This window comes from Amblyomma americanum, chromosome 10 (assembly GCF_052857255.1).
Source record: "Amblyomma americanum isolate KBUSLIRL-KWMA chromosome 10, ASM5285725v1, whole genome shotgun sequence".
NCBI lineage: Eukaryota > Metazoa > Arthropoda > Arachnida > Ixodida > Ixodidae > Amblyomma > Amblyomma americanum.
In genome coordinates, this window is record NC_135506.1 from 132,400,971 (window position 1) to 132,410,645 (window position 9,675).

General features: G+C 43.9%; 1 protein-coding gene across 1 annotated transcript; it reads left to right on the forward strand.

Annotated features, from left to right (window-relative positions):
- Positions 1-770: 770 nt before the first annotated feature.
- LOC144108721 (uncharacterized) lies at positions 771-3,053 on the forward strand. Its single transcript, XM_077641890.1, has 5 exons — positions 771-1,063; positions 1,120-1,191; positions 1,253-1,345; positions 2,500-2,738; positions 2,804-3,053. The coding sequence occupies exons 1-5, from the start codon at positions 881-883 to the stop codon at positions 3,051-3,053; spliced, it is 837 nt and encodes a 278-aa protein (XP_077498016.1). The 5' UTR covers positions 771-880.
- Positions 3,054-9,675: the final 6,622 nt, after the last annotated feature.

A 9,675-nucleotide genomic window follows, 5' to 3' on the forward strand; every position in this document is an offset into this window, starting at 1 on the left:
ATCCCCGCAGGGTGCCAAGCTCATGGTTCAGGTTACTTCCCAAGGCTTCCAACTTGCTGTTAAGCTTCACAAGAAAACTTCCAACTTCTTTCACAGTAGTTGGAGCCTTGTCGAATAGCTTTTCTCTCTTTTCTTTCGTGTTAGACGCGGTACCGGACCCTTCATCATCACTCATTGCTTTAGGACGACCCAGGCACAAACTACAAAATGTATGTACAAGTAAAGAGCATTACAGACCTGTAATACGAAAAGTAGGGTGAGCGTCGGGCCGATGCGTTCGTGCCTGAATCGTCCTCAGCAATGCTTCGTCCAGGGTCAGGAGTTCAGCTTTTATACGCCCCGCTGCATCAGTGCGCCACAGTCGGAGAGCTGGAGTATGCGCACATGCGCCGACGCAGTAACCACTGGGCCCGGTGTGACGAAGTTAGTAAAAGCCAGCAAGTTGCGTTGGCAATCGTTGGCACGTGTTGGCGAACCGGGAAGCCGCGACGGTGATCCAGACAGCCGGGCCAGCTGTAATACGAAAAGTAGGATGAGCGTCGGTCAGTCGTGGTGTCTCACCAAGTCTGTGTGCATAGGGTGATAAGTTATAATAGAGCGAGTGCCTCAGCTCATGCAATATTTTTACTTTAGGTTGCAAGCACATCTTGCGGTGCTATTTCAGGACTTCAGTCTCTGCCACGTACGTCATTACAGAAACGCAAGCGGGTAAGTTTAAGTGAGCAGAAAGGCCAGTGCTTCAGACAACAAAATTTTTATCTTAGGGCATATCTATGCAGGAGCACGCAAGCCCAGAAGCAACCAGTTCATAGACAATGTCCTCACCCTCCTCGCGAGCTCAGTTACCACTGAGAAAGTCTCCACGCTTGCAGGTAAAAGAATGAATCCGAATATTGGTGTCTCATGCATCCAATTGCTGGTGTCTCCAGTAGTGAAAATGTTCCTACTTCAGGCCATTAGTGTGAAGCCGCATCTCAGCCAACCGGTCACCTCACCTATACCCAAATCCCCCTGCAAGCACTTGCACACTCCCACAAGAAAGTCCCTACGCAAGCGAAAGCAGGTGAGAGGCTGTACATAAATAGCAAGAATCTCGCGTCAAAACTGTTTCTGCTTCAGGACATGTCTGCACCACAAACCCCCAGCTCAGTAGCAGCATCACCATGGAAATCTCCACGCAAGTGCTTGCAGGTAACATGTAAAAGGCAGATGATGCACTGTCTCCTCTGACACACCCTTTCTGCCTGCGCAGACAGCTACACCAGTTTGTGCAAGTTCAAGGATGCACAGTGAGGACCAAGGTGCAACGAGCCCAGCCAAAGCAGCAGTGAAAGTGCAACATAAGGTATGCATATACAGATTATTATGGAAGCTTAGTTGCTGACACAGTATTCTATTGCCCACAGGCAACACAGTCTCTGAAAAGCTCCAGCAAAAAGAAAGGAGTAAGCCACGATCACCCATACATTGCTTCACGATCTCCAAGAACTCGACTGTGGACAGTCATGAAAAAGCTGTCTGTTGCGCGAAGAAAACTTTATTCAGCCTCACAACAGTTAAAAGAAAAAAAGAAGCGAATGATTGACCTCAAAAGCCTTCTAAATGAAATGAAAGAAAAACAACTGATTTCTCCGAATGGACAAGAAACACTGGAGGCATTTGGAGAACTGCCACGAGAGATTGTAAAAAGTTGGCGCTCTAACAAGCCCAAATCACCATCACAAAGACGATACAGTAAGAAGATGAGGAAGTTTGCCACTACACTGTATTACCAGTCTCCAAGGGCATATGAATATGTGGCCAGCATTTTCCCAATGCCCAGCCGGCAGACCATTTGCACCTGGCTCAAAGTGATTGATGCATGGCCAGGGTTTACAAGTGAAGCTCTCAATCACATCAAAACGTCATTTGAAACAAAAAATGAACGAGAGTGGCTTTGCTGCCTGATGCTAGACGGAATGAGTATTAGGAAAAGGTGCGAGATGGACACTAAGACAGGGAAACTGATTGGCTACGTTGACTTGGGGAACAGTCAGAGTCCACTGGACACAGATGACTCCTCACTAGCTGGAGATGCTCTCGTGCTCATGGCAGTTGGCGTGGCAGCTCCATGGAAAATTCCCTTTGGATATTTCCTCAACAATGGACTCAGTGGGGAGCAACTGAGAAATATAGTTAATGAGGCCATCGAGCAGCTGACACAATGTTCGCTGAACGTCGTTGCTGTTGTATGCGATACTCTAGCTGCTAATGTATCCATGGGCAAGCTTCTTGGCTGTCGGATCCATGAAGCCACAAGTGAGCAGTTTGTGACGGCCTTCCCCCATCCCTGCAACCAATCAAGGACCGTGTCCCTGGTATTCGATGCTGCCCATGGATTAAAATTGCTCAGAAACCTCCTGGGCGATAAGAAAACACTGCACAGCAATGAATATGGAGTAAGATATTCAACTCTGATAAAGTGTGATTCACCTCTAATATATTTATTGTCTTTTGCAGTCAATCGAATGGGGCTTTATTGAAAGGCTGCAAGACCTGCAAGAAGCTGAAGGTCTTCGAGCAGCAAATAAACTCCGGAGGGCACATATTGAGTACTACAGACAAATTATGAAAGTGCGACTGGCTGCACAAACATTCAGTGCATCAGTGAGCAAAAGCCTAAAGTTTGCCAAGGAGCTTGGAATACAAAACTTCAATGGGTCCGGTGGAACCGCAGAATTTATTGCTGATGTTGATCGGTGAGTTCTGAAGTAAAATTCTCGTTTGCATAAGTAATGCAATCTTCTTTTGATGTTTCTTTCAGGGCCTTTGATATATTAAATTCGCACAGTCCAACTGCAATGGATTTGAAAGCACCGCTGCGAGCAGCAACATTCAATTTTCAAAAGCAGACGATGCTCCAACTATCTACAAAGCTCATGCCTCTGCGTCTTCCGTCTCGTGAGCTCGTATGCATCTCGGGGCGGAGAATGTCTGTCATAAGTTTGGCGTTCTCGTTGAAGAGCATTGCAGAACTCGCCCAGAAGCTCTTCGATTCCACTGTTTGCAGGTAGGACTGCATATTGTGTTTCATACACTATTACTGCATGTCAATACACAAGTGCGCAATCCAAATGAATGAAAACTTTCAGTGCTGCTTTATTAATAAAAAGGGTGCAAGACCGTAGGGCATTGTGCATGGTGCTGAGCCATGCAGCTGAAGGCACCTCATGCAGTTTCAAGGCAATGCGTTTTGTCCTAACTATATAGCGTATTGAAAGCACCAACAGTGAAAGCATGACAAGGTGACAATGACGGGAAAGCACCTCTAAAACATGTGCTAAAACCAATTTATAGAAATAATGCTATCCTATTAGACATGCTTGCAGCATGCAGTTTTAGTCTATCGCTGAATAATTAAGACAATAACAGAAAATACCTGCCAGTCCAAAATCTAGCCCAGTGTATTGTTGCTCATAACAAACAGTCAAAAGTCAAGTACAGAGCCACAGTAGGACAGCACAGAGTTACAGAATAAGCATGCTGCAATTCTTGAAAGGAAATGGAGAAGAAAAGTATTTTTCATGTTGCAGTTACAAATGAGGGCAGTGGAGAGTTGAGAAAGTTAGCAAAAATGCAATAAAAATGCAACACAATCCAATCATTTTACCACTGTGGTGGAAGCATAAGTAGTAAATACCACTGTAGCAAAATATCTTAGCGTTCAATGAAAATAGAATTCAAAATGAAGCTATTAAAGTCAACAACAAAAACTGATTAAAATATAATTATCAGAAATGAAAGCAGAAGGCTCTCCAATTACCATGCCTGCAAGAAACATGATGCAAATAAGCTTAGCTGACTAAGCGTAGAATCTTATTGGCTATCAAACAAACAATTAAGGAATAACTGTGCCGTTTTGAGCACTCCTAGAAACTGAACTCACTGGAATATGCTTTTCACTGTTATTTCGCTTCGTTGCATTAACAAGGAACTACGAATGGAGATATGTTTTCTTCATTCTGTTTGCCAAGGCAGGAAAACAATTGCAAATTTTCATGGTGTTTTCATTTTCATTACAGCTACATTTGCACATACCGGTTCAGTCAAGATCACCTTGAAATGTTCTTTAGCTGCATCCGCCAGAGAGGGGGATGGAACAATAACCCCTCAGCTCTGCAGTTCCGGTACGCATACAGAAGCCTACTGGTGCATGCTGATGTGCTGCCTGTGACGACCGGGAATGTTACCCCAGATTTTGAGGGAATTGCAACAGTGGCCCATGAGCGTCTGCACAGAAGCAACGATGATGAAGCTGGCGAGTCACCAGATATGTACATTGCTATTGCCATAACTGACCATGACTACAGCAGTCTTGGCTATGGGCTCACCAATTTTAGCACTGAGGTTGTGACCTACATAGGTGGTTTTATTGTGAGGGTTATTTCAAAGAGCATAAACTGCACCTCGTGTTTAGAGATGCTTGTACAGGATGACATCGCAAGTGTCCTTATTTTCATCAGAAATAATGGAGGCCTAATCATGCCTTCAGCGCTCGTAATTCACAGCCTGTGCACTGCGGAGCACATTTTCCGCTGCAGTGATGATCAAGGGCACAAAAACGTTGACCGCTTGGTTATACAGTCCTTCCAGAAGTTCTGCCAACGACATGAGCAGAGCTTGAAGGAAGTAGAACATTATAAAGAGAACCCAGCACATGTAATTGGAGTGATCAAGTTCGTTTTGAAGAAATATGTCACTCTCAGACTGAGAGAGGAGGCTAGAAGGATAACAGAGAGGGCAAGAGGGGCAGATGTTAGAGCACTGCTTACTAAGCAAATCTTGTTTCAGCATCAATAACAAATATTTCCAATTGCACTAATCAACGTAACGACACATACATGAAGGGATCCAAAGTTAATGAACAGTCAGTGTATATGTCATATTGAGCCCCTCGATTATATCCCTTTGTCTGCTCGGCAACTTAATGACAATGATTTAGTGCAAAGCAAGGAATGAAGGAAACAGGAATAAACTAATATTAATAAACTTTTACAAGCCAAAGTCGCACTTGGGTTATGCAGCACGCTGCAGAAGAGGATTCCTCAATAATTTTGATACCTGGGGGTCTTACACATGCCGAAAATTTATTACAAAATACAGAGTACCAGCTGTTCCAACTAGCCGTATTGCATATTCTCTTAAATACTCCTGATTTTAAATTATTAAAATTTGGCATTCAACAACTGTTGATACAGTGATAGTAGTGGGGTTGCTTCACCAGTGCATTGTAGGAATGAACCTGGCCAACGTGCATGTTTATAAAGCAGTATCGCAGTGTAAAAGTCAGGACTGCGTTCCATTACCGTGCAAAGATCTCGTGTCATGCCTTATGTCAGATAAATGGCAATTATGCATGACACGCAAGGTAAATATGTCTGTCGATTGTAGTAGAAGAAATAAGAATCTCTTTGTTGAAGTTCCTTAAAACACACCTTACATGTGTAATGCAACAACTCTTCACCAGTGCAATGTTCAGTGCAGAAAATGTTTCTGAAGCTAAGGTCACTGAAGTGTTCAGCAAGTACTCAAACATTTATTCGCGTTAAAGAAATGCAAAGCAGGTGCACATTTCAGCTTTTACACAGACGCCCATGTGCATTTCTGAAGGTTCTATTTTTTGGTTTTGTGGGGTTTAGCGTTCCAGAGTGGCGTAGGCTATGAGGGATGCTATTTCTGAAGGGATCTGCACAAGATGCACAGTCGTGCTATAGATAACAAGTATGATGAAGAGTGACATCGAACATTTATTCCAACATTGTTCATGCAAAATCACTGTATTGATACTACGTTGAACATGTTTTTTTTTCCAAGTTCCCCCTAGTACTGCATCAAGGCTGCCCTGTTAGGTGTTCAGCAAATAGGCGCAGAGATCTTGGTACTGTTTATTTATTTTTTTTTCATCTGCATTCTTTGAGTGTGTGAAAAGATGTAAAGGTATTGAATGCTGCATTGTGTATGACTGAGACATTATTTACAAGCTATGATACTTTTATTTGTCTAGTGGGTACAACAGTAACGTCAGTGAATTTATGGCAGAAATAAAAAGCAGGCATTCACAAACATAACTGCTCAAGTTAAATGACTGTCAACTATGAAACCAGCTGTAACTTTGCAGTGGCAGGTTGTATTAAAATCTGACATGCTTGTGATTGTGCAGATGCACTGGTTGTCAATTTTTTGTTTTACAGAATATGGCCCGAATTTTTGATATTTCCAAAGCTGTACGCGAGCAAACCGCATTCCAACGTTTCTCTTTACCATCATCACCTTGCACAATACTCTGTTTGTGCTCTCCGAGTGCGACTTATCCCACATGTCTCTTGGATAAAATTCTTCCATGTATGTACGCTTTGGTGCTTCGTTGCAAGCAGATTAAACCTTTCGGAACGGAGTCTGTTACAGATTTTGCGTTGTATTCAAACAGAATTCCGATCTTAACAGGCAGCGGTACAGAAGGCATGCGCTGCACTCTGTGCGAGTGTCGTCTCCCTTCTGCCTCGTCTCCTGTATGGAACACCAACGAGATCTGACCGCCGGAGAAGACAGGAGGTGACGATGGTGCAAACTTTACTAAAGGAACTCCGGGTAACGCAAAAAGTCATGGGGAATGCATGTTTTATAATACCCTGTACATCAAAACAAACCTTGCTGAACCTCGCCAACAAACCTCGTTGATCTCGGCTCACACAAACACAAATCATACGTAATGAGCGGCACAAGATTCACCACCACCTGGAAGTATCTTCGTGCGCGCACCATCGCGAACATTTTGCGCATGAACTAGAAAGGAATTCAACACAGCACGTAAGCAAGCCGCAGCACCATTCCTCGTACAGCTTTTTGACGCGCACTACGAAGCGCGCGGCCATGCTGGGGGAGTTGCGAGGTTGCCAGGTTAGTACGCTGCAATTGCCGTTAACACGTTAAACTTGGTCTAGGTCGCCTGAACCATGCAGGGAACCATGAGCGGAGTAACAATATGGCTTCGCCCACGGTTATAAAAAAAGTGGAGAGGGGTTACATGGGAGTGCTGCCGCCGCTTTCCCTCTAGTGTTGGTAGTAGTAGCTCTATGCCGGCAGCCTTCTCCACCTTTTTGCTGGGAATAAACTATTGGTACCACTATAAGGTGAAAAACCAACTGGCCGTACTCTTGCCCTTTTTGAATCCCTGCTCATTGCAGCTACGCAAAAGAGTGGGAGATAAGTATCGCGGGCATCGCCACAAGTGGTGCAGCGTCAGGCACGGCCGTTAGGAAATCAGGGAAACTTCTGCCAGCAAAAAGAAAATAATGCGAGGGTGCTGGCAAAAGCAGCAAGTTTGTTCCAGGTCACGGATAGTTCCACACTGCTATAGGCTGCTCTTAATTTAAAGGCAACTAGGAAGAGGAACTAGAGAAGCCATGTCATTAAAGCTCCCAAGAACGCTGTTACAATTGTTTTAAAGTGCGGTAGCGTCAACCTTCGGAAAAGTTCCAACGTCGCATGCCACCTGCGATGAGCGAATGAAACTCGAAAGCAAGCATTAAAATATTTCACAGCCTGATAATATTAAACGGAAGTCACTAAACTGTGTCCTACAGGGGCGTGTCAGTTGCATATGGCGCAACCGCCACATAGGGTCGTGTTGATATTCTGCCGTTGCACAATGTAGCGCACTGACCACACGCCAATGGATTGAATACTAGCGCAAGAGGGACTGCACATTGGGACATGCGAGTAGGGTGATTTCCTAACACCTGATCAGGGCTTGCTGTTGTGCAGGTGAAACAAAAGAAACACCTCTTCGTCACTCCCGGGATTCACAAAATGGAACGACGATTTTCAGCTGGAAGAAATCTTCTGATATTCCCTTAACGCGACAAGATGGCATACACGTTGGCATTGTGAAATCCGACAGGATGTAATCTGAAAGCAGCACGGCAGCTTGGTGTAAAAGAGTTGGTAAGTGCGCCTCACGGCTTCGGGTGCACTGTCTTGAAGTGCTCAGTTTCCTTAAAGCAGTTGTCCACGTAGTATAGGGGGCAGTTTTATTCTACGTGAGAAAACTAGTTGGGCCTTGTGGAAATCAACAGAGAGGAACAAAGTGTGTAAGCGTTTATATCTTACGGCGGACAAAGCATATCAAGAGCAGTTGGGAAACATTCTTTGTTACGAGAATGAAAAAGAAACGTATCCTCTCAATACTGACATGGAATGTGAAGTCTTAGGTGTAACAGTGACTGGTACAAAGCGTACTGGGGGCAATAGAGTGATGAGCACAAAATAAAAATTCGGTTCTAATAGTAGTAGCCTGAAAGTGAGCGAAGTCAAGAGCCGAGTATGACTTCATTATGCGCTTGTTTAAGCTGGCATTAGGAAATAGGTTCGAAAAGAGATGTACTGCGCGAAGGAGATAATCGGCAAACTCTCAGGCTAAAACAGTGCATAAAAAAAACATGGTCGACTGCGATAGGCATGTATGGGTGCACGCAGAGCGCACCCATATAGAGTGCACTTTTGGGCAGAGTACACGCAGTGCGCTGGATATTTCAAAGTTTTTGCAGAACGTACTGTGGCAGAAGATAATGGAGATTATGTTTCCACAGTATTAAATCTGCGTATGAAATAGCCGCCTGGAAAGGAGCGATAACTGACACCGCAGCTTTAGTTAAATATGAAGAGTGAATAGTTGAGTTGTGTTCATTAAGTGCACTTCGGGTACATTTAATACTTATGGTGGCCTTTAAATCTGTTTCAGTTTTATTTAGTTCTGAAATCCTTGCACTGATAAAGCAACAGGTACCTATGCATAAAATATGCATGAAATTGGATTTAAAACGCATTAATACGATGCTTGCATGCACCAGTTTGGGGTATCTTATATATGGGTAGTGCTAATGGGTGGCATTTTTAGGCTTGTTGGTGCACGATCATAGCAAGAGAATATCACGCAGAGTAGTACAGGAGACAAGAAGAAACGAACAACATGAGCGTTAACTTCCAACAAATTTTATTTCACACATGCAACATATTTATACACCAAAGACCCGTCATAACTTGTGCGAACAGTAACGTTGCCTAGGAAACGAGAGTTATTTATCACATAAAAGATAGAGGGAGAGCTTACACACGTCTCTCCCGAAGCAAGTATCTTTTCAGCTTCAATTATTATTAGCGTGGTCATGTCGCTACTTTTTGCTAACACATCAGTCTTTTCAAAAATTGGTTTGCACGTTTTAGATGCGCATGAACGAATGTGGTCAACAAGTGATTTCTCTTTCCCGTTCTTTAGGTCGCGTGCGTGTTCCATCAATCGCTGATTGAGGCACCTCCCCGCCTGGCCGATGTAATGGCCCCCGCACGATAACGGTATTTTGTATACGACACCTTCAAAGCATGTCACATACGGCTTCTGATGATGAGTCGTGTATCCACGTGTCGGTTGTTGCTGGTTTTCTCAATCTTGCGCAGTGACGCAAGTTTCTTCGGTACCGAAAATAGGACAGTTGCGTTTGCCCGCTGTATAAATCTTTCCAGGTTATGAAAAATCTTATGCAAATATGGCAATTCAATAAAGCACTTCCTTTCACCGAGCATCGGGGTGATTGACACTGATCTTCATTCAGTTTTCTTAGAAGCTTTCGGCAACAGACA

Coding starts and splice junctions, on each gene's coding strand:
- LOC144108721 (XM_077641890.1), top strand. CDS start 881: ATGAATCCGAATATTGGTGTCTCATGCATCCAATTGCTGGTGTCTCCA. Junction 1,346..2,499: donor CAGTGAAAGTGCAACATAAG/GTATGCATATAC, acceptor TGTCTTTTGCAG/TCAATCGAATGGGGCTTTAT. Junction 2,739..2,803: donor TTTATTGCTGATGTTGATCG/GTGAGTTCTGAA, acceptor TGTTTCTTTCAG/GGCCTTTGATATATTAAATT.